This window comes from Callospermophilus lateralis, chromosome 7, assembly GCF_048772815.1.
Source record: "Callospermophilus lateralis isolate mCalLat2 chromosome 7, mCalLat2.hap1, whole genome shotgun sequence".
NCBI classification, from domain to species: domain Eukaryota; kingdom Metazoa; phylum Chordata; class Mammalia; order Rodentia; family Sciuridae; genus Callospermophilus; species Callospermophilus lateralis.
In genome coordinates, this window is record NC_135311.1 from 20,739,040 (window position 1) to 20,764,180 (window position 25,141).

Here is a 25,141-nt window from a genome sequence, read left to right on the forward strand (position 1 = left end):
ATATTTAACCTTACTTGGGGCATCCTTGAATTTTTAAAGAATTCTTTTCAATTTTTAGTCTGTTCTATTTTACTTAAAAAAATATTGGTCCCAACCTATTAAATTGGGTTCATTCTGCCATCTCCAGTTTGAAACACCTGAGTGATGTTTAGGGGTTGAACCATAGGGGTTAGATGTTCATAACTAATCATGGAAAGGCCATCTGGTTCTGGTAAAAATCCAAAGCTACTATGGGCAGACATATATGATTTGTCCACTGCTCTAAAGCACCACACCAAGGAAAAGACCCAGAAACAGTTCCACCCACAGAGGAGGGGATCGCTGCCTAGGGAGGGGCCCTTGAAATGCTGCGTTATTTGTGCATCTGCAGGTTCTCTATACTGGGCCCTGGGGTAGATGCTGTGGACACAGGGAAAACAACTCAGTTGGCTCACGGTCTAATACAGAAGAAGACATGCAAACAAAAGGCCGCAGTGTTGTGGGTCACTAGAACAACAGAGCAACTTAGAGCAGTCCCCCCTTGCTGGTGAGGATACATTCCAAAGACCCCCAGTGGATGCCTAAAATTGCAGATGGTACCTAGACTTACATATACTATGTTTTTTCCATAGCTATCTGGATACCTATGATAAAGTTTAATTCGTAGGTCAGGCACATTAAAAGATTAACAACAATGACTAACAATAAAATAGAACAGTTATGGCAATACACTATAATAAAAGTTATGTGAGTGTGGCCTGTCTTTCTTTCTCAAAATATCTTATTGTACTGTACTTACTCTTTTTTTTTCTTTTCTAATTAACTAAAGAACTTTCACCTTTTTACTTAAAGGAAGCAGTTTATGCCAGTTGTTTGATATATCAAAATTGTCAGCATCAGTAATCTTGCACCTTGGGGGCATTATTAAGTGAGATAAGGGTTACTTGAACACAAGCACTGTGATATAGCTACCACAACAGTCGGCCTGAAAACTAAAAAGGCTACCAAGTAACTAATGGGAAGGTAAGCCATACAACATGGACATACTGAACAAAGGACTGATTCTCACATCCTGGATAGAACGGAGCAGAATGGCACGAGATTTCATCACTGTACTCAGAATGGCACACAATTTAAAACTTATCTGTTGTTTGTTCATGGATTTTTAAAAAATTTAATATTTTGGGTTCTCAGTTGAGGGCCAGGAGTTAACTGAATCCAGGGAAACCATGGAACCGGAAAACATAGATAAGAGGGACCTGCTGAGTAAGGTTTTCCAGGAGTGCAGAGGAAAGAGGAATAGCCCCAGTCTTTGTGGGGAGAGTTACGTACAGGAGGCATGATAGGGAAGAACTTATTTCATTTTGTGAAATAAGAATTTATTGGGTAGGGGAGAGGACAGAGAGAGCAAAGATTCCAACAACTCTCAACTATTTTTCCACCTGCTGGCTTTTTCCTTCTTTGGGATAAGGATTTCTAGCCCTACCTGTCAAGTCCTTCTGGGAGAGGCGGCCCTTTAGGATGTTAGCAATCACGCACACCTCCCTAGGACTGAATCTGAATTCTGTCCTGAAGACAAGGTTTGACAAGAAGAGAAGAAGGGAGAGACTATATCGTCATTAAAAGTTTAGCAGGAAAAGGGCAAGTTAAATGTCACCAGGAGGCACCAAACTCAAACTTTGCCTTCAGATCTGGCCAGGGTCAAGTGTTTGAGGTCCCAGGGTTGGTACATGATATATAGTTCTATATACAGGTGTGTTATACCTGCTTGTTGAGTGAATGCATGAAAAGTCAGAACTCAAAAGAAACTTTGGAATCATCTGGATTGTTTTGAACCCCCCACTTCCTAGATATGGCCTTGACTTTAACAGCTGGTAAGCCAAATTTCTGGTTGGGCCTGCTTCATCGAAAAAAATAGCATATGATCTTTAGAAATTTCAGAAAAAGAAGAATAGTAGAAATAGTAGAAATAGTAGAATAGTAGAAAAGAATAAAGGAAGCCATAGGGGAACTAAAAGTAATCTTCTGATAGATTTCTTTCTGGCATTTTTCAAGAATAAATATACATTTTTGAACTAGGATTATATCATCTAAACAGTTTTATTTTCCACATTTAAAATTTCCCTGTATTGGGAGTATGTCATTAGTTTTTTAATCGTTGTACACATAATGTTAATGCTAATATAGTATGCCAGCATATCACCATGCATACTTTAAAAAAAAATTTATTTTTATTTTTCTGGTACTGGAGATTGAACCCAGGGGTACTTTACCTCTGAGCTGCATCCCCAGCCCTTTTTTATTTTTTTATTTTGAGACAGGGTCTCACTGAGTTGCTGAGACTGGTCTTGAACTTGCGATTCTCCTGCGTCAGTCACCAGAGTCACTGGGATTATCCGGCTACCAAGCACACTTTAAATGTCACTTCCCTGTTTTTGGATCCTGACACGATTTTCAGGGTTTCAGAAATCTTTATCTTTTTAGATTTTCATTATTGTTTTCATGAACATTTCTTTGATTTCTAGCTAGCCTGATTTTGTAATATCATTATTTGCCATTTTTGTATTTAATTTATTTTTCTATGCCTTTTCCTTGTTTTTCTATTGGGGCATCAATAATAATCAGAAAGGGAGTTTCTAATTGTTTTCAACGCTGTCTCCTGCAGCCTTAGCCAGGGTAGTAAGTGTATTCACACTACAGCAACCAACTCCTGGTAGCATTAAGAGGCTCAGAGACTCAGGAGCCAGAAGTGAGCAGTGAACGGGCTGCCTCCTTGCTGCTTTGTTTTCTGCTTCTTCTTTCTCCTTGAAACTGCTGTGCAAGCTGCTGCTCCTATCATGTCCTATAAACACCTCCAGAGAAAGTCCCCCGGCATCACCAGTCTTCTCTCACGTTGAAATGCTTAAGAGATGGTGCACTCCAACCTGGGCTTCTAAATCAGACAGGCCTGGGTTCCATGCCCAAGAAAGAAGCCTCAGCATTCAGATCATCTATAAAGTGGAGATAATCCTGTTGATGTGAGGGCTGAGTGAGGTTGCATGGCAAGAGCACAGCTTCTGCCACACAGAAGGGACTTAATAAATACTGGCTCGTTTCAGTTAGGATTTGAAACACAACCCAGCCTAACTCCATCAAGTTGAGATAGGCACGTGTCGCCATTTTGCTTACACAGCAGCCAGCTAAGCCCCAGAGAGGAGGAATGCCCTGTGCCTGATCACGCACTCTTGAAGATCCCCGTGTTCCGTATCCCTTCTGATCTCCACGGCTTTGCTGAGCCTGTGTCAGAAGCATGTGGCAACCTTGTCAACACTCTCTATTAAATTAGCCCTTCTACACTTTCAGTCATGGTTTCATCTCCCTCCCTTTGAGATGTAATTCCACTTGACTGCTCACTTCTCTTCTAAGTCCTTCTAACTTACTCCTTCTCCCCCTGGAGACACATGTTAAGATTTCTCCCTCCAGATTGTCAGCCTCCTGAGAGCAACTCAACTCATAAGCAATTCAATAGTAAGGGAAGCAAAACAGCATCAACCCCGCAAACTGAATCAAGTTCACATTGGCCAAGGAGGACCAAGGAAATGTCTGAGAAGCAGAAGTACAATGGAGTGAATGAACTGGTTATGTGAAACAGTCAGGAGTCCCAGCTGGCTGTGTTTAAGCAACATGGCGCGCACAGGATGAGTTTCCAAGAGCTCCTGAAATGGGAACACCATCTGCCAATGACCTAAACCAGCAAGGGGGAATTGTTTACTTCTTTTTCTCCTCCTACCTTCACATAGATCTTATCCTTGATTCCAAAGCCCATATCTTTTCTCTCCATCACTCCTCTGCTAGGAAAAAAGAAAGGAAAAAGAAAAAAAAAAAAAAAAAAGCTTTTCTGGCAGGTTTCCCACTTATATAGAAAAAAAAAAAATTATGGCCATTTTATACTTTCTCCAGAAGGAAAGGAGGAAGGCAATCTGAGAGCTCAGTTTTAGACAATTTGGGTGCTTTCTGTTTTGAACTCACATATATTAATTTTAAAGTTGATGCTATTAACTGAGTGTATGTATTTAGAGAGAGTGTGGGAGGTGGGGAATAACTAAATAGACCAACTGGTAACATTTATTGGACTGAGGCAAGTTCTGGGTTTTTTCCCCTCCGTCAAGTTAGAGCTTTGGAACATGAAAATACATACTATGAATCCTCAATAGAAATATTCATTCATTCATTAAATATTCATTGCCCTCAGCAGATACACAACAATCTTAGCATGGTAAAATGAATGAAAGAGTGAACCTATGGATGATAAACCAGCAACACTTTCTATATTGTGAATATTCAAAGCTTATTTGTTTTGGGTGAGCAAGGTCCATTGGACTGACAGGCCTGGGGCTTGGCACAAAGATAGCTATATCATCTTGATAGTCAGACAAAAGGTTGACCAGCTTCTCGATAGGCTGCAGTTAGAGTTTGAGGTCTGGAGCTACCTTTCTGTGTCCCCTCTGTGGGGACACCTATTCTTCCTGTTTAAGAAGGTCCCACTTTAGCTCACCATAGAGAAGCTAAGGGGACTCTGCCGTCATCCAGTCAGAACGTTCACAGATTCACTCTACTAAAGCCTCTTGGGTGTTAATGGCAGGAAACAACTTATCCATAACAAGAAAAATTACCATTAGGACTAATTTCCCCCGTGCTGGGATGCAGATTACTTTCCAATAATTTTTAGCACAGATGATCCATTAGGCCCTCTAGGAAGGATGAGGCCGGTTCCATCATCCACAGCAGAATCCAGAATCAGAATCTTATGCAGTGTAGGCCTCTGGGTTCTGCAGCTATTAGATGAGTCTCCTGATACCTCTGTTCTCCGACTATGAGGGTCCCTAACAGCTAAGCTCCCTTCTTTGTGCAAATCTCAGTCCCTATCTGTGCAAACCAATCTTTAGCTGGGAGTGACTATGGCCTCTTCAGAATCTGCAATGAGCCCAGCACACGGACAGGACTCTCTAGAGTACTTGAGCATGGTTGTCATTGTGTGTCCAACCTCAATTGAGGTAGCTGAGATTGGGAAAAGCAGACAAATGGACGTCAGAGGATCTGAATTATCTCCCATTTACTCACTACTTGATATGCAGCAAGCCAAAAAAATTTACCTCCTCATATTCTTGCATAAAATCAACCATATCATTTATGTCAATGAATTAAGAAAATTCAATAAAAGCAAAGGATTAAGAATATCATTTAAAACTATAAGAAGCTGTACAAGAGTTACGTATTCCTATTTTTTTTTTTTTTTGTATGTCAATTGCTGTTGAGGAAATTCATCTATGTAGAATGCCTGAGTACTTGAAATATAGCTGGTGTTTATCAAATATGGTTTTCCTTTATCTATCATTGAACTTTCAAACATGTTCTTGGCCGGGGCTGGGGATGTGGCTCAAGCGGTAGTGCGCTCGCCTGGCATGTGTGCGGCCCAGGTTCGATTCTCAGCACCACATACAAACAAAGATGTTGTGTCCGCCGAAAACTAAAAAATAAATATTAAAAAATTCTCTCTCTCTCTCTCTCTCTCTCTCTCTCTCTCTCTCCCCATCTCTCACTCTCTCTTAAAAAAAAAAAAAAAAACATGTTCTTGGCCAATTTCAGAAGTTCTCAACTTTGCATACTGGGATCACCTAAAAAATATTGATTCCTGGACCTTATTCCCCCTAGACACTGCTTTAACTGCAGAAGGAGTGATGCCAAGACACTAGAATTTTAAAACTCCCTGGGTGATTCTAATGTATGGCCAAGTTTAAGGACCACTTGAGCCTTGGTGCTGAAAATATAGACCTCAGGCCAATCGTAGTGACATTACCTGAGAACATGCTAAAAATGAAGAATCTCAGGTCTCATCCCAGAATCAGCATTGCATTTAATTGGGTTCCCTAGATGACGAGGTCCATTCCAATTTGCAAAGCACTATACAGATCTACAGGGTTGGAAAGATTTTTTTTTCAGATGACTGGATCATGTTGCACCTGTTGGACCTTTGGTCTTTTGACTCTCCTGAGTGATATTAAGACCTGTCATCCTTCCTCTGTTTTAAAGGAGGGCTGAGTTAATCAATTGGGTCTGAGATTACAGGGATCCAGCTTTATTCTGGGACTCCGCCAGACCTCCCAGTGTTCTCCCACTGATTCTACAGTCACACAGTTAGAAATTTGTATGTTGAGCCTCCTTAAAAGGAAATGATCTGGGTACTTGAGAAATCTTGTGCTCTTTGAGAGCTTTCCTATTGAATTTCCTGGTTTTCTAAGACCAAATCAGAAAGTGCCCTTCTAAGTCTCAGTGAGTCCAGGATTTACCTTAGAAAAGGGAAGACATACATCTATTGGATTGCTGAGTCCCATTATCCCTTTCCACGAAAGAGATGGAAACTGAAAATCTTGGAGGCACATGTATGTGGGATATGAAGATGTTTAATGGGAACCTACAGGAAGGTTTCTCAGGGCAAACTGGTGAGTGTTCTATAATGTGAAGCCAAGTCCTGTGGAATTCCAAATGGAAATATTCGTGTTTGCCTTCATTCATCTTACTTTGAAAGATGCAGATGGTATGTGCCAAATATCTAAGATGGTCCTCTTTTGTTGATGATGAGGAGTCACTTCCTTTAGGTCTATACTTAAATGTCAGCTTATCAAAGAGGTTATCTCCCTGACCACCTATATAAATCACACTCTCCAAGACTCGGTTTTCCTCCTCTATCCTGCTTTATCTGTCTCCATAGTACTGGGTGACATATTGCACACTGTCTGACATGCCCCGTAGAATGTAAAAAATCCACAAAGGTAAGGACTTTGTTCTATTTGTTGTTGTACCCAAGCACCTTGATCAGGGCCTGACTCAGTGGGTATTGAATAGTATTTTTGATCCAATGTTGAATGAACTGAAGGAGAAGAAGGAGAAGGGAGGGAGCACCTATCATTCACTTATCATAAACCAGGCCCAAGCTGGTACTTACATATTTTACTTCTTTCTTACAACATATTACAGAGAAATGAACTAGAGAATTGAGTAAAAATTGCCCCAAATTGCAAATTTACAAAATAGCAGAACATGAATCAGGATTTTAACATATACCTCTTTGGTTCTAAATAGCATGTGCCTTCTGCTACAGCAAGGCACAACTGATAGGAATACCTTCGTGTTCATAAGCAGTAACAACTTAGGAAAGGGCAAGTATCTTTATACTCTGGATTTTCACCCACACTTAGCAAGGTTAAATTGTACAACTGCACTGACTGTGTGGAGCCTAAATGACTAGCAAGATTAAATGGACAAATACTTAGCACTTGCTTGGAATTTAATAAATGTTGCCTAGATAAATGCTAGGAGAGAGAAGGAAAAGGCAAGGAATTATAAATACATCACCTAAATTGGAAATATGTTTCCTGATCTTTTTTTTGTAAGAGAGAGAGAGAGAGAGAGAGAGGGGGGGGGGAATTTTAAAAAAATATTTTTCAGTTTTTTCAGTGGACACAATATCTTTATTTTATTTTTATGTGGTGCTGAGAATCGAACCCAGTGCCCTGCGCATTCCAGGTGAGCGCACTACCGCTAGAGCCACATCCCCAGCCCTCCTGATCTCTTTTTAAAATTGTCACATAAATTTTTTTAAAGTATTGAGTACAATAATAAGGAGTTTGAATTTATCAGATCCAGGGACCTGTGTGAAACACTTGCTTAAGCTTAATGAAATATGGGTGTGTTAGACATTATTTTGTTGCTATGACAAAATTCCTGAGAAAATTAACTTAAAAAGGAGGAAATGTTTATTTTGGCTCATAGTTTCAAAGATTTCAGTCCATGGCTACTTGGACCCATCACTTTAAGCCTGTGGTGAGAAAGAACATCCTGGTTGAAAGTGCATGGCGGAGCAAAGCTGTGGGTCTTATGGTGATCAGAAAGCAAAAAGATAGAAGAAGGGGACAGGAGTACCAATATCCCCTTCAAGGTCATGCCACAATGACCTTGACCACAATGACTAAATTCTTTCTACTAGGCTTCACTTCCTATGTTTCTACCACATCCTAATAGTACCACAGGCTTGCAACAAACCCTTTAACACATGAAACTTTGGGAGACATTATAGAACCAAATTGTAACAGTGGGTAAAACAGATTTTTGTCAACCAGGGAATACACACACACACACACACACACACCACACACCACACACACACACACACACACCCACACACAGATATATGCATATTCACTCTCACACTCACACATATATACATATAGAGACATAAATACACATGGGCAGAAACTTCTAGGCTCTGTAGGGCTGACCTGTATTCTGAACCTATTTAGCACTGGCAAAAGTCCCAGTGATTGCTTTTCCAAACCCCAAGGCAAAACAAAGTTTCTGGAGTCAAGTAGATCTACAGATGGAGAGATGTGGGAATACTGGGCAGAGAATAGCAACACACACAGGATTTGGATATTTTTTCCAACTGCTCACGGTCCCAAAGATGGCACTCTTCAAACTCACACCTGCTCCACTCTGAAAAATCAGATGAGGTCAGGCTTATTTTGGTTTGGCTTTGAGCACGAATCCTCATGTGGAGCCCATGCTGTCCCAGGGGAGACTCACTCTTAAACTGCAGTTCGTGGTAAAGTCCCAGAGCCACGGAGCTATTAGACGAGCATTTGCTGGACCCTGTGAAGTAATGCAACTAATGTTTGGAGTGAGATGGTGAACGAACAAGAAGTGCTGCCGTAAGTGCATGGATTGAGTTGCCTGTAGTTGAGTTCTTCCTTCTAGGTATAGAATTAATAAGGAATAAAGATTCTACAAAATAGAAGACACACTGTTGATGCATAAGTGTTTAGACCACTGGAACATTCTCATTACTCCACCCTGGAAAACTCCAGTTAGTACTCAAGACCAAAGAAGGTACCTAGTCATCATATTTTTGAGGTAGACCTCTGCCAGAGTTACACATTTTTAGATGGGGACACTCAAGGTATCAAGAAAGACATCATCATGGAGATGCGGTAAGTTTTATTTTATAATATAAAGGACTCCCATAAAAAGTAAGGTAAAAATCAGTTTTAGAAACACAAGAGTTTTCTTTAAAATCAACTGGCATCCTCTCTTGCTGTCTGTGCTTTACAGGTTAGTGAGGAGTGAGTTTTGTGTAATTGTCAGTTAGACTTAGTGCTTACCTAAAATGACTTGTTCTACCTAGAAAGTATTGAGCATGTCTAAAGTAGCCTCTGAGACTACCCTAGTTTATGAATTGAATGCAGTAGGCCAGAATTACCCAGATAGCAGTTTCTGTTTGGACAGCCACTTGGGAAGATGGCCAGAGTGCCATCTTGCAGTGCTGTGGGTGGGCAAGCCAGGGCCGCTTCTGTGTGCCCGAGGTGCCTGGTTCCAGGAGCTCCCTCCTGCTGCCGAGTACCCCAAGCCAGGCAGGCCTCTCCTCCCCATCTGCTGTGTGCTGGGTGGGCCAAGGGAGCCAACAGGTCGGCCCTTACACGTTCACCTGCCTCTGCCTCACACTGACACACACACACACACACTCTGGCTCAGGATATCAAACCATTAGTGAGCGTGACCCAAACCCCCCAATTTATCCATGAAGGAAATGAGAGCGTTCCCTAAATTCAGGAAAAAGTGATTACAACACATAAATCAACAACCACCAACAGCACCAAGTAGTGTAGAAGCCCAGGCTTTAAGGTTTAGACACTCCTTGGTTTGAGTCCTTATACTGGCTGTGTGGCTGCAGGCAGGTCACGTAACTCCCCAAGACTGTGTTTGTTGTTGTTTGTTTTGTTTTGTAAAATATAAACCACAATATGTTCCTTCCTCCTAGGACATCTTATGATGATAAGAGGTGTTTGGCTTGTGTAAAGTGACGTCACAGGCTTGGGGCTCAGTGGAGGGCTGATGTTGAACTCATCGTGGATGTGTGAGCCCCTGAATCCTACAGCTCTCTGTGCACGTTAGTTATCCATGTTGTCTGCTGGCGTTAGCAGATGCTATCAAAATAAACACCAGGAGACATTTTGTAAAATTCAGCCAAGCAGTAACAGGCCCCTAGTCTGCTTTATTAATGTGCACAATGGGAGAGAGAAAAGTCAAGGTTTCCTTCATCTGGCCATTATTTTAACATTTAGGAGATCTCTCCATAAAGAATCTACCCCACCTCCCTTTTAACAAAGACACCAACTATGAAAGCTTAATCTAAAAAGGGATGAGTTCTCTCTGCCTCCGGAAAGTTACTAAATACTGCGTGGGAGAGGGCGTTTCCTGGGCATGTTGGGGTTTAAGCTGCTGGACTGCATTTTAAAAAGCTTTTGAGCATAGACCTCTGCTGAGAAAAATTGGAAAAGGGCATGGACTAGCCCCATGTCCGTCAAATCGATCTTTAAATTTTATTTATTTTATGTCTTTGCAGTGCTGAGGATGGATCCCAGGGCCTTGCTCATGATAGGCAAGTGCTCTATCACCGGGCTACACCCCCAGTCCTAAGATAAAATATTATCTTAGGTGTTTTGTGGTTTCATTTTTGATAGTCTTGGGGATCAGATTAATTTTTCAAAATCCCATGCAACAGTATTGTTAGTATAAAATTAAAAAACAAAACAAAACTCCTGGTCCCAGGGACAGTCTGTCCGTTTGGACATCACAAAATGCTACACAATAAAAGGTTATGATTGCATGTTGAGATAGTAGAGCCGAGGTTCTTCGCATATGTCCCCAGGGCCAGGCGCATCCAATACCTGGGACCTGGTCAGAAATGCATTCACTTGGGTTTTGTCCAAGACCTGCTGGATCAGACCTCCAGGGTAGACCACTCTGGGTTGTTATCAGCCTTCCTTCCTGGAAATGCTGATGTGCACTCACTTGTGTTTGAGAACCATAGGCTTAGCAAAACGGGATAGGCCCTGTAATGAATTTATAGGGAATAAACGTTCATTAAACACTGGCATACATGTTACTCCTGCAAGCATTAGATTCCTTCCTTCCTTCCTTCCTTCCTTCCTTCCTTCCTTCCTTCCTTCCTTCCTTCCTTCCTTCCTTCCTTCCTTTCTTTCTTTCTTTTTAGAAAGTTGAAGGCCAGAGAAGTGTAACCTTTTCAGTTTCACAGCTGATAAGCAGGAGAGGCAGGGTTTGGGCCAGGTGCCTTTGAGGACCTCACACAGAGTAGATGTAACGGTCAAAAGCCTGGACTCTGGGGCTAGTGTTCGGGTCGAAATCCCAGGGTGGGTGAGGGCTCTGAGGGGCTGGGGCACGTTGATTAAGCTCTGTGCCTCTATTTCCTCATCTGCAAACCTCTATCGCAGGAGAATTTTGTGAAACTTCAAAAAGACAATTCACGGAAGGTAGTTGGGGCAGTTGCTGGCACAGTGAACACCTAACAAATTCTATTTTTATTGTTGCCGTTTTACTGCCTCTCAGTCTGGTGGGTGCAATAAGCAAACAGCATAAGCACTCGGGTCTCTTCCTAGGCGTCGGTCAAGGTGATGGTCCCAAAAGTGCTAATAAAAACAATCCACATCCTCCCCCTCCCCAAAAGTTCTTTGAGGGACCACTTATTCCATCCCTGAGAAATCCCAATAGACTTGATTCTCATAAAATAGCTGCTGTCTTCCCTCAACCAGACTCATTCTGGACCCATCACGTGCCAACTGCCCAGCTAGCTATACATAGCCCAGGTCCAATGTGAGGGCAGCCGAAAGTGACAGGAGATTACCGGAGATAAACGTCAGCTCTCTGGTTTCAGAGGAGGGCACACAGTTGTTGAAAAGTTTGACATGTTGCCAGATGGTATCAGGGACAGTGGGTAAAAACAGCCATTTGGCTCTTGGCTTACAAGGAAAGAGCAGGATGGCAGCCAGAGTATTTTTAATGACTGGCCTGAGGGACATTCACTTGGAGCAGAGATCTGTGATATTTCCCCTCAGGCATCTCAGTTCTTGATTTTTTAATTTTTTTTTTTTTTTCAGATTCTTGACTCTATAGAAAGTAATCCCCACCCACCTCCCTTGAGTAAGGGACATCCTCCTCTTTCTTTGCAGCTCCATCCCTCTCTCACCTCCCCTCGAATCAGGAGGGAAATTAGTCTTTTCTACAAAGGCAGATCTTGGCAAGTGGTACAAATGTGACTTTCTTCCTCCCTGGATTCTTCCTCCCTCTCCCTGGATTAGGGCTGATAAATTCCATGAAGGGACTGGACTTGGAAGACATGGGCGTATTGGATGAGCTGTCCTCTGAGGCCCAGGGGACAGTCGGGCAGCACAGGGAGCGTGCCCCTCTCGCAGCAATGTGTGTTCCCCCCTCCCTTCCTGGGCAGACTTCTTGAACAAGTGACCCACACCTGCTCTAGCCTGTCCTTGCCACCCACTTGACTGCTTGGCTCCCAGTGCTTTGGCTTCTGTCCCAGCTCTTCTCTACAAGGTCACCCATGACTTACCAGTCCTGAAAGGAGAGACCTCACGGCGGGGTCCCACGCCTCCTTGTCGGCCTGACATGTGACACGACGACTGGCTCCTTCGTGACTTTGGAGTCATGGGGGCACAGTGATCCCTTCCTCCTCCAGCTTCCCCAAAGCTCCTCTCTGGCTCCAGGGCAGGCTCTTCTTCCTGTGTTGGCCTTCAAGATGGCAGGCCCTCAGTCCTGTGGCTTTCTCATGCACTTGCCTTCCAAAGATGTCGCCAGCCTCATGCCTCCAGCTCTGACTTCCACAAATCTGTTTGGGGCCTCCCTTCCTAGCTGGCGCCTCCAGCTCTTGGCTGGACCTCTGTGACCATGAACTCATGGCATCTGAATCCACACTGAGAAACTGGCCCCGGGCTCTGTCACGCCCTCCTATTGTCACTGTTTGTCCTTGGCTCCATTCCCTGGCTAGAGGCCCTGACATCATTTTGCCTTCTCTTCCCCTTTGTTCTAGATCCCTTTCTCTCTCCAAAGCCAAGGAGGAACCATCAGGTCTGACTGACAGCGTCACCTGCTCCAGTTACTTCTCCTCATGCCCCTGCCTTCGTCTGAGACCAGGGCCGTCTCCTGCTCAGATCATAGCATCCTCCTCCCACCTGACCACCTTCCTTCCCTCTCCCCTTTCTCTCTGTCTGGTCTGTGCCCTCAGATTCACCTTCAAATGAGTTATATTGTTCTTTCAATCAGACAACTCCCAAATCAGAACTCCTAATCCTAATATTCAAGGTCTTCATGCTTTTTCCAATATGTCTTAAACACAGGACTCCTTTCAGTTTCTTCAAATATATTCTGCTAAAGTTGAGTTGCCCCACCTGAGTCAATCAGCCTGATCTCCCACAGCCCCCGGCACAGTCCCATCTCCAAACCTTTGCTTATGTCCTTTCTTCTTCCTGGGATGCCTTTGCTGCTCTCCTCTGCCCAGCCACCCATTCTTCTTTCAAGATCTTACTGGCTCAGCCCTTCCATGAAACTTCCCCTTTCATTCATTCATTCATTCATTCATTCATTAAGACTATTTTTTTTTAAATGTGCTCCATTCCAATACTCTCCTAGGTGCTAGAGAGAGCATGGAGAGAAAGACAGACACGGATATACAGCTCACTAGGCTTCAACATGGACAGTTGATAGGAAGGCAATCATAGCAATGAATGGGTACTTACAAACTGAGAAAGAGCTTCAATGGGAAAAGTCCAGGGTGACACAGTCAAGGCTAAAAAGAGCACCTGATTGAAGATGGGAGTCAGGGAATGCCTTTTGAGGAGCTGAGGCTTATCTGTGGACTTCAAGGATGGCTGGAGTTGAAGAAATGCAGGGGTAGGGGTGTGGGCAGAAGTCCTCTAGATAGAGTGAAGGGCATATGTGAAAGCAGAGTGTGTTTTGTGAGTTTGTGTAAATTTGGGACAAGTTCTCCTTGTAGGCAGCTGAGCCTGTGACCAGATCTAGGGCTTGGGAGCAAAGCTGAATGAGGTGATCCTATGCAAAGACTAGAGGCAGGAAAGAGCTCCAATTTTGAGGAGCTGCAGAACAGTGTAATAAGTAAGATAGAGAGTGCCCCCGCCCCCCACGAGGCTGGTGCAGTGGTCAGCCCAACCAGGTAGGACCTTTGGGGGGATTTTAGATCCACCCTGAGTGCATGGAAATCAAATCCACAATACTTATCACAGCCCTCTAGACCCTGTGTGATTTGACCTCCTTGTCTCTGTATCCCTTATTTTATGACCTCATGCCTTACCTTCCTCCCTTGTTAAATCACAAAATCCTCACAACTGACATGTGTCTTACACCTTGCACATTTTTGTTTTGTAAACTACCTGGAACATAGTGGGTCCCCAACTGATGAGTGTGGTTCTCTTTCCATTCTGATAATTTGGACTTTGGTAATTTTGAATTAGCACAAGATCCAGAACCTTATCGAGTTGCCATAATATTTAGAAGGAAATGTAGCATTTTTGAGAACTTACTGAATTGTCAAGATTAGTGTCAAGAACTTCACATGCATTATCTCCGCTTGTCTTCAAAACAGTCCTATGAAATAGATATTGCCATTGTCCAAAATTGACAGTGGAGTCAAAGCAAAGGCTTTTGACCAAGTAAAGAATCCAGGTCTCTGATGCCAAGTTCTGTGTCATTAACCACTGGGACCCATGGGGCATTCATTTAAAGATGACATTTACTTGGATCTCAACATTACAGAGGTGCAATAAATACTTACAGAATACAATATAAGGGAGTAAGGATATACTGTAAACATCCCCTTCTTTACTATTTTGATGATTGTTATTTATGTAGAACTTTATAAAAAGTTATTTTTATACTTAAAAAATTACGGATGGTTTAAGCAAATCTTCATGTTTTTGGAAGGACTGAACACAGTACCAATGCCCAAGTGTTTCACATTACCAACCAGTAGACAAGCCCATTCTCTAGGTTGGACCCATCAGGTAAAACTGAGAAGTAACCAACAGGCCAAAAAACAAAACCAGCAGACGAATAGTTGCAAATTAACCAAAAAAAAAAAAAAAAACTGCAATCATGACTGGAGAGTATTCCAGGTTTCTGGGCATTTAGGAAGACATTGACTCTACCTTTGCTTTTCCTCATACACGAAGAGTAACTCTTAGTCACAGTTTCTGGTGAAAATTGCTTCTTGCCCCTTTAGCTGACAAGCCCTTTGAACTTGTGAAGCACTCAGCTGAACTTATTCATTTATCCACAAGTGTGCTGAGTGTCTCCAGAGAGCTGTGCAAGATATAAAAGAAACACACAGCAGAGTCTCTCTCCTAGGGAGGAAAGAGTCACAATACGGAAGAGACTTACACCCAACTCTAACGATTACAAATTGGGTACCCAAGTGCGGTCCCTGTGATGGGGTATTGAAATTACAGAAAGGAGAATGAGGTGAAAGATGAGCTTAAGAGTTGAGCTTTGCAGCCAAGGGTGGCCAGGGCTGGCAGTCACCTGAGTGTGGTGAGACTGGATTGCAGGAGAGAAGAGAAGAGGTGAGCTGGAGATTTATGGCTGGAGTAGGGTGGAGACAAGGTCAAGCCCAGTGTGAGAGACAAACAGTCCAACAGGGGACCCTGGTCCTGAGGGATGGCCCTAGGCTTCCACCATAGACACTCTCTATACCCAGTCACAAGGCACTTTACAGTTGCTGCCAGCTCTGGCCACACTGAATTCAGGCCCAAGAAGGGTGCTTGCAAGGGCTGATGGCAGTGATGAGCTTAAATGAACAGGCTTGGGGCCTAGTCAGGGTGGGAGGTGAGAGTGACCAGAGGCACTGGAGGGTATGTGCATCAGGATGCTGAGGAAGAGGTGGGCAGGTCTCAGCTGATGTGGCCTGCTGGCTATCTTTAATTGCCTGTTCTGTCTATCTATGCAGCACAGGACAGTGTTTGGCTGGGCTTAGTTTGCCAGGAAATCAGGAAAACAGAACTGGGTTAATCTGAGATAGCACCTCTTACTCATATAGCCTCAGAAGTCACATGAAGTATCAATATGGTAACTAGAAGACCATGTTCTGCATGCCTAAGAGAGACACATTTGTATTTACCTAAAAATAAACAAAATGTGAATGGCATGGACCTAGGGGAAGTCTGAGTTCAATTCCTTGTTGAATTCTTAGAGTTAATTTATTTTCCTTCTTGGATGTCATTCTTCCTATTATTACCACTCTTCTCCTGCACCAAAAGTAGAGAGGCCAAAAGACCCAACATGGTCTCATACTATGACATAGAAGAACACTATGTCATATCACTTTTGGACGAACTGACAACCATTTATAGCTGTTTTCAAGTGTGGTTTGAAGATCTGATGCATCAGAATCATGGGGTGTGGTGGTATGATTGATACAAATGTGAATTCCTGAACTCAGCCCAGCTCTGTTCTTTACTCTCTGGCGCTGAGGCCCAGGAACCCCTATTAACCAGTTCCCCAGCTGATTCTTATGCACACTGAAGTTTAAGAACCACTGTCAGAGGCTCATGCTCTGGAAATAGGCAACCTACCGTATCAGAAGGCCTTTAAGTCTCATCATTATTGACTTTGAATGATAGACAAAGGAATATTTAAGTTGGTGTTTCTTACAGCACTAAATAGGACAGAGTGACTTACATTGAAAATCAGCCATGAGAATAACTTTGATAGATTCAATGCAGCAGCCTAATGAGCCCAGGGACTTTACAAAGTCTGCACCTGTTTAGGCCCTGCAAGAACACTGACACGAGCCCTTTCATACTAAGCTTCTGTGGTCCCAGCCAAAATCCAAGACAGAAGAGAAAACTACAGGAGGGGCAGGGATGTTGTCTGTCCCTCCATCCCTCCCTCCACCTTCAGGAGGGCGCTCTTCAGAGTGCTTCTCTGCACTCTGTCATGCATCCTCAACCTTAGAGAAAAAGGAATGGTTAGGAGCCAGAGACAAGGAAAAGGAGTGGGGATCAGGTGAGAAGGTGAGGGAAGGAAGCACACAGAGGTAAGGAAAGACCTAAGGAAACTCAGGAGAGGAAACTCCAGGGAGGAGGTGCCAGGCTCAGTGAAAGAAGACATAGGAATGAAACAGGAAATGGAATGGAGGGATATACAGAGTGAGTTGTCACCCCAGGGTTAATACGCGAAGAAGACAAGAACACCCAAAGCCCAACTTATAAGTGAAAAAATTGATAGATCAAAATGCATCAGAATTGAAGACTTTCTGTGAAAGATCCTGGTTAAGAAGATAAAAATCACATATCAGGAAAAAAAAAAAGAGCAAATATTTAGGAACCCTAAAAAGCAAACAAAAAACAACGCAATTCAAAAATGGACAAAACACATGAATAGGTATTTCAGAGAAGACAGCATACATAAGGCGAATAAGAATACTGGAAAGAATGTTCAAAATCGTAAGCTATTAGAAAAATGCAAATTAAAACCACAACGAAATATCACTACATACATATCAGAATGACTAATATAAAAAAAATAGTGACACCACCAACTGCTACCAAGGATGTGGAGCTGAATCACTCACACGTTTTTGTTCATGAGAATAGCACTCCAGAAAGCGATCTGAGAGTTCCAGTAAAAACTAGACGGGAAACCACCATGTAACTGAGGCTATATACTCCTAGTCATTTATCCCAGAGAACTTAAAACTAATATTTAACTCAAAAACCTTTACACAAATATTTATATCAACTCTCTTCCTAATAGCCAATAACTGGAAAAAAATGCAGACTAGCTTCCGTGGGCGAATGGTTAAACACAATGTTCACATACACCATGGATTTCTCCTCTACAACAACTTGTTGATACATGCAGCAACATGAACCTCTAGATAACTACGCTGAGTGAAAGAAGACAATCCCTTTAGGTGTTATACGATTTCATTTACATAACATTCTTGAAAATGACAAAATTATAGAAGAGGAGAACAGATTTATCAGTGGTTTCCAGGGGCTAAACAGGAGATGGGGCAGGGCCCAGTGGATATGACTATAAAGGACAACAGGGAGGTCTTTATGGTGATGGAAATGTTCTATATCTTCACTGTAACCGTGTTCGTATCCAGGTTGTGGGACTGTACCTCAGTTTCATAAGATCTTTCTATAGGGGAAAACTGGATAAAATGAATGAAAGATCTCTTTGCATTATTTCTTACAACTGCATATTAATCAATGATTTTTTAAAGCTTACCTTTAAAAAAGTAGTATCAAGAAGCGGGGGGGGGGGGGCGGTGAAGCTCAGTAATAAAGCACTTGCCTGTCATGCGCATGATCCTGGGTTCAATCCCCAACACCACCATCAAAAAAAAAAAAAAATAGTATTGGTATTTCATGATCTCTCTGGTAACTTCTCCTGAATTCTATTTCAAACCCCATTTTAGTTAGATGCCAAGAGTTAGATCTTGGTCAGCTGAGTCTCCCACAATACTTATTTCTATGTTTCAGGAAGCTTAACTCCATGCCAGTCTTGCACTTGGTGTCTGGTGTTTACCCAGAGCACATTCCAGCCACCTGTCCATCTAGTTCACTGATGTACCCCCTCATCTTTGGGGCTGATGATCCCCCTGCCTGGGTTCATTTGGCAGCTGGGGAAGGGCTCAGGGCCCCCTGACAGATATCCAGGGGTGATCAGTTACTTGTTGTTTCCTTTCTAATTCTCCTCTCTTCCAAAAAGGAAGAGAGGACACAAAAGGGTATCTGACAGTGGTTATAGTCTTCCAAATCTTATATCATAGGTCTGTTCCTCTCATTTTCTGCCTTTGATTCTTAACGTTTTGCGGACTCATCCTCCTCGGGGACAAGTATCGAGTCCCTTCGCTGCTCTCGAATAGGTAGAATAGCAGAAGCCTGGAGGAGAACCCTCCTGTCAACACGCTGAAGTATTATCCTGGGGTATTTTCTACCGTCTCTCTGCCCTTAGCCCACTTATCCTCTTATTTGTCCCTTAGCTTGTGGCCCAGGTCCTGGAACATAAGGATATAGGCTTTGTGATGGTGGATGCCAAGAAAGAAGCCAAGCTTGCCAAGAAACTGGGTAAGTGTGATTTTTGAGATATACAAGGAAGAAACAAAGGTGTATTCTATTTAAAAAAAAAGTATAGTTACATTTATCCTTGCATGCTAACTGGACTATTTTAAAATGATCTTGCATACCTCACGTAAATCTACGCCTAAACTAAATCTCATCATATTAATCATTTAATGCATCTTTGTTATCAGTTTAACAGAAAGTTTCTGGTTTAGAAACTGACTCTAAAGACTCCAGCCTTTATTTCTAGCTCCTAAAACAGCTGAAGGCTTCTCCTCCCTCTCTTGGAGAAAGCTACGCTCTCTTATTCCATCACTACTATTTTCTTGCCTCTTGGCTAAAGCAGCCAGCAAAAGATACTATTGATGGCTGTGACTCCAGGGTCCCAGGGGTTTCTAAACTTAAGGATAAGCCCCAGCTGGACATTATCACCAAGGATGAGGAGGAGGATTTAGGGGAGGTACGGTTAAGTGACTACAAGGTGGGAGCTATAATCTCTCGTGTCAATATGTCATGCTTAAGTGCAAGTGCCCTTTAAGATTCTCACTCTACAATCCCAAGGAGAGAGGATATAGGTAACTCCTCTAGTTTCCAAACAGCCACACACATGTACTGCCCATTTGGCATTTTCTGCATGACCAGTGAAGAATGGCTATTAAAAAAAAATAGCAGGAGGTTATAAAACAGGACCTTTGAAGAAAGGTTAATTGGATTTGGAGTAGTAAGCACAGAAAGAAAAAAAAAATAGCTTAGTGGTGGTTCAGGTACATGAAAGTTCATTATCCTGAAGAATTACCAAAAAAAAAAAAAAAGTTTCTATTTTATTTTCTAGAAAAGACTTAAATTAGGGGAAATTACTTAGGTCAGACACAAGGAAGAACTCATGCCTAGAAAATGATAATGACTTATGAAGAATGCCTAGAATATCTCTTTCCCTGGAAAAATATTAAGGAATAGTTTTTTTTTTCTCCTTGAGTATGAGAGCAAAATACATTGAACTGTTTTCCTAGAATCAAAATCAATTTTATGAATTCTGCCTCTTCCCCTGGTAGACAACTGAGTCCTCGTTGTCTCCTTGCCATTGTTTAGATGAGTATGTTGCATTTGGGAGAATTTTTGGTAGATTTAGCTAGAAGAACCTGCTCATATTCTAGCAATCTATAAATTCAGTTAGGACAAGATGGGCAAGAGTTAGTAAGTAAAAAAAAAAAAAGCAAAAGTTGGGATAGGGCTTGGTATGTCTAAGTAAACTGTTTTTTAGGCTCAGCGAGGAAGGGCTGGGGGGTAGTAAGAGGTAGAACACTTGCCTAGCATGCATAAGGCCCTGCTTTAATCCCTAGCACTGTGATAACTATATAAATAATAAATACAAAATTTAAAAACAAGCTGGCCTTGGGGGAACTGCGGGAGGTTTCTTCTGATTGTTTGATCCTTGGGGTCCACAGGATGTGGTCACACTTTGTTAATGAGCCCTTTTATCCTTGACCACTCTTCCATTGGCCGTAGTCTGGTCTTTGGTAACTGGTTCTGCTCAGGACAAAAAGTTTACTTAGACCTATCAAGCCCCTTCATGTCTTTGCTGTTCTATTCTCATGCACTCTTGCCCAGCTTGTTCTAGCTACATTTGTAGATTGCTAGAGCACCAGCATTTTCTTCTAGCTAAATTTACTGGACATTCTTTCAAACACATCATCAGCAGGACACTGGCTGGTGTTCCCTGTCGCCCCTTTCAAGATCAGCTATCGCCAGCCTCAAGGACACCTAGCACATTGCTCCTTTTTATTTATGAACGACGCTCTCTGATATGCCAAAGGTTCCTCCGCAATCCAGCCTTCCTGCCCCTGGAGGTTTGGCAGAAGAGTTCATTTGGAGAAAGCATTCTCCAACTAATAGAGAATTGGGAAAAAAAATTAATGTAAGGAATTAGGGATGCTCTACAATTGGAATAAATACCAGCCTCACCTACTTACCATCACTGAGGGGCTGGAAATGCAGTTTTTCAACAAGCATTTGTTGAAGTACGCGACAGTACACCAAGGGCACTGGAGGGTGGCAAAGAAGATGTAGAGCCGTCTTTGCTTTAATCTATCAGTGGAGTAAGGAAGACGTGCCTTTCAGTTAGAATAGAAATGCAGGCTGTCCACATGCATTTATGGGGGTACCGATCAATGTGTACAGCTCTGTGCAAATCGCTACGACACCAAGAAGACAATCACCCTGTCCTCAGAGAACCTGTTAAAGTGAGTACCTGCAAATGGAACTGAGGGAAGATCAATAATGGCATGAGCCCTGTGAGATCGCAGTGATGTTCTCAGGAAAAAAAATGAGTCCTAAGCTAAGACCTGAAGGAGCTAATGAAGACAGGGTGGAGGGTGGCACCGTGGCGGTCACCCCGGGCTTGGGGAGCAAGGAGAACCTAATTGCACAGAACCCTGCTCTGGGACTCTTCCTTTCCACAGCCTGTCATTTCAGCATGTGGGCAGAAAGCAAAGGGAAGCGTATGAGTGGCCAGAGAGCAAGTCTCAAAGGAGAGGGTGTAGCCAAGGGAGGGTGGAAGACATAGGGTTGTCACAGGGGCAGAGGGACTTGAACACTAGGCTAAGGAGTGCAGTGGGTAGTGTGTTAAATTTTTCCAATAAGGAGAATGATGTGGGACCAGCAGTGGTTTTTTGTTTTGTTTTGTTTTTTAAAAATAGTGGTAGGATAGAGAATAGATTTTTCTTTTAAGTTAAAATACAGATGGAATTGTTCATTCTTGACTATTTCAAATTAAATGCCCACTTTGAGAGCCCTTTAGAAGTGTGGTTTTGAGAGGACCCGTCCTTGGGTTAAGGCTATTTCCACTAACCCCAATCCTGCTGCCACTCAGGGCCAATGTGGTGACTCTTCCTACATCAGCACCACCTTATTCTTGGGCCTCTTTGTATCTTTCAGGTTTCAATGAAGAAGGAAGCCTGTACATTCTCAAGGGGGATCGCACAATTGAGTTTGATGGCGAGTTTGCAGCTGATGTCTTGGTGGAGTTTCTTTTGGATGTGAGCATTTATGCACAGTGGTCTGGCATGGAATTGTCTGGGCTCAAAATGGAGGGAGGTAAAGCCACAAGGAAGAACAGAGGAGATGGTGAGAAGACAGGTTTCTCAGGCTTCACGAAAAAACTAAGGAACAATTCTATCCTCGTGCTAACTACTTTTCCTGGGATCTGGCCCCTAAATCACCCTAGAAATTGCATATTAGTGATCGAAGAGTCAGAGATTGGGACCATGCAGTAGTAACACAAGGGTTTTCTTACCTGTAGACATTGACATCCACTGAAATTCCCTCAGCTGGGCTCCAGTGCTGCTGAGGAGGAGCTGGGGATTATGGGACAGAGTGGGAAACCTGTCACTGGAAGAGAGAGGAGGGACCAAAAGGCTGAGCTGTCCCAAGTTTCCTCAGAACAGCATCAAGGAGAGGCAGGGAGCACTAAAGAGCCCCCCAAAATCACACTCACTCCCAGCAGAAGAGGTACTACAACTTCAGATCCATAAGCTCAGAGAAACCGGAGCAAACGCTATAAAAATATTTTCCTCATAGATGAACTCACATTTTCAATACCAGCTGTGGAGCTAAATGCTTTGGAACACAAATTCTGCAAGATAAAGAACCTACCATTGAACCTCTGTCCATACTGACCATTCCCTGTCTACCAGATGGCACCCCGTGGTTTATTGCTTCCTGTCTACAGTCTACAACTCAATTCTGACCTGTTCTCTCTCTGCCATCTTGTTGGCTCACACCTATAAACCCTGAAAAAGTTGAGAGAAGTAGCATAATAATAACTCTGGACCACTATGGTACCCCTTGCCCCTGCAGCTTTATCAATGAGGATGGGGCTTTGCAAATGAGTCTCTACCTGCTTCAAACAATAAGCCACGTGATTGACCAACATAGGTAGAAAGTCAGAGTTAGGGCAGACTTTATCCAATCAGGGTTCTAGCTCTGTAAATCACAGATAATTTTGCTTTCAGAATCTGGCCTCGGTCCTCAGCTGACTCTTCTCAAGTTAATTATAAGGTGGCCGGAAGCAGGAGCTGGTGTTTCCATGAGAGAAAAACCCCAATTCTGGCTTCTCATTGTTCCCTTAAGAATCCCAAACTTTCCCAGAGCCTTGTTGGGCCAGAAATAGGCCACATGTCCATTCATGAATCAATAAGGGGCAAGTGAAGTGATGGAATGAATCCAAGTGTCCATCAATTCATGAATAGATAAAGAAAATGTAGTGCATCTACACAATCAAGTACTATCTAGCTTTAGAAAAAGAGAATTTGTTATTTGCAACAATATGGATGGAACTGGAGACCATTATGCTGAGTGAAAGAAGCCAGACCCCCAGAGACAAATATTGCATGTTCTTGCTTATATGTGGAACTGAAAGCAATTGAACGAAAAAGAAGCACAGAGTAGCATAATGGTGCCAGAGACTCCCGTGGGGGCAGGGGAATGGGAAGATGGTCAAATAGGGCCAAGCCTTGATCAGACAGAAGGAGTAAGTTTTTTTCCCTGTGAGATGCGTTGCATATCATGGCAAGTACAGTAAATAGTAACAGATTGTACATTTAAAAAATCACAAAATTTCAAATGTTCTCGTCACTTTTTGTGATGAGACAAATATATGAGGTGGTGCTTATTTTAATTAGTTTGATTTAATTATTTGGCATCATATCCATAATTCATAACATCATTTCATACCCCACACATCATATATACAATCATAATTTGTCAATTTACTGTTAATATATCTATATAAATGGAGATAGGAAAACAGTGGCCCCGAGAACAATCATCTCATCCCTCTATTTAAGGTCAGTTTCTTCAAAAGTACTGTGGCTGAGCTGCTTGGGGAGTGGGGGATGCAAGCTTCAGGTCCCAACCACAAAGCCTGCTACGACGTCCCCAGGAAGCACTCTGTTTCCCCGCTGGGGAGGACAGAGTGCTCTGATTTGAACATATTTGTGTGTGTGTGTGTGTGTGTGTGTGTGTGTGTGTGTGTGTGGCAATTCAGGTGATCGAAGACCCAGTGGAGATCATCAATACCAAGCTGGAAGTCCAGGCCTTCGAACGCCTTGAGGATCAGATCAAACTCCTTGGCTTTTTCAAGAGTGAAGACTCGGAATGTAAGTTCCGTCCACCCCTGCCTACAAGTCTAAAGGCCAGATTCCCAGCAAGGAGGTTAGATTATCTTAATGGAGGGTGTGTCTTCAGCATCTCTTTTCTGGGCAGGATAGTGGTTAGAATCCCTCCTCTTCCCTGTGCAGGGGAACAGGTGCTGGAAGAACACTAAGGTGGGGCCATGATCTCTGGCCTTTCTCTCCGCAAGGAGAAAGCCCCTTCCCTCCACTTTCCTACCCATCCACCTCCCAGTTGGATTCTCCTCTAAATTGGGACACACAGTAGGTCATCTCCCTGATATTGGTAGTTCTTGTGGTCACCAGTTGGAGAGCTTCTCAGTCAACTGAGAAAGAATTAGAGGAAAATTTGGATGGGGATGGGCTTAGCAGCTGCTACCGACTGTGGAAATTGCTGGTCAAACCCACAGCTGATGACCAGGCTGCCAGATCCAGTGCCACCACACCCTTGGGCATCTTTATGAAGGCTTTGTGGCCAGGTTTGGGGTGGGCACAGGAACTGAGCAGAGCATCATCACAGCCCATTCAAGGTTGAGATGGTGGTGGGTGGGAGTCAGGCAGAGCAGGAAGAAGGGACCAGAAAGGTAGGAAGGGCAACTATTGAGTGCGTTTAAAAAAAAAAAAAAATTGCTTTGGCAGTCTGGACCCAATGAACTGAGCCTTTTCCTTGTGTCTCAGCCTTGGAGAGAGGAAAAATGAAAGAGGGTGGGGATAAGGATGAGAGAATCTGGTAGCATAGTACAAGTAGGAGGTACAAATATGGTCTGCTTCTGACTATTTCTGGAAACCTCCAAATATTTTGAAATTATTTGCAAAGCTGTGTCTTTACTCAGTCTGCCCACTGGCACCCTCAGTCACCCCATCAACAACAACCCACCTGTTTTCTCTCTTCAATGCCCCAACTTAACCCTCTTCTCACTCGCTTCATTAAAACCTCCATTCCCAGTGCTCAAACAGGGTGCATTCAGGAACAGTGCTAGCCCCAGAGACTTTCACCCCAGTTCTTTG

The 25,141-nt window shown here is 43.0% G+C and overlaps 1 protein-coding gene across 1 annotated transcript in view; it reads left to right on the forward strand.

Annotated features, from left to right (window-relative positions):
* Positions 1–25,141, forward strand: part of Casq2 (calsequestrin 2) — a 62,786-nt gene that overhangs the window by 3,048 nt on the left and 34,597 nt on the right. Inside the window, exons 2-4 of the mRNA XM_076861731.1 lie at positions 18,887–18,971; positions 21,900–22,000; positions 24,010–24,121. Of these exons, the coding sequence (XP_076717846.1) occupies positions 18,887–18,971; positions 21,900–22,000; positions 24,010–24,121 (298 nt within the window). The remainder of the gene's footprint in view (positions 1–18,886; positions 18,972–21,899; positions 22,001–24,009; positions 24,122–25,141) is intronic.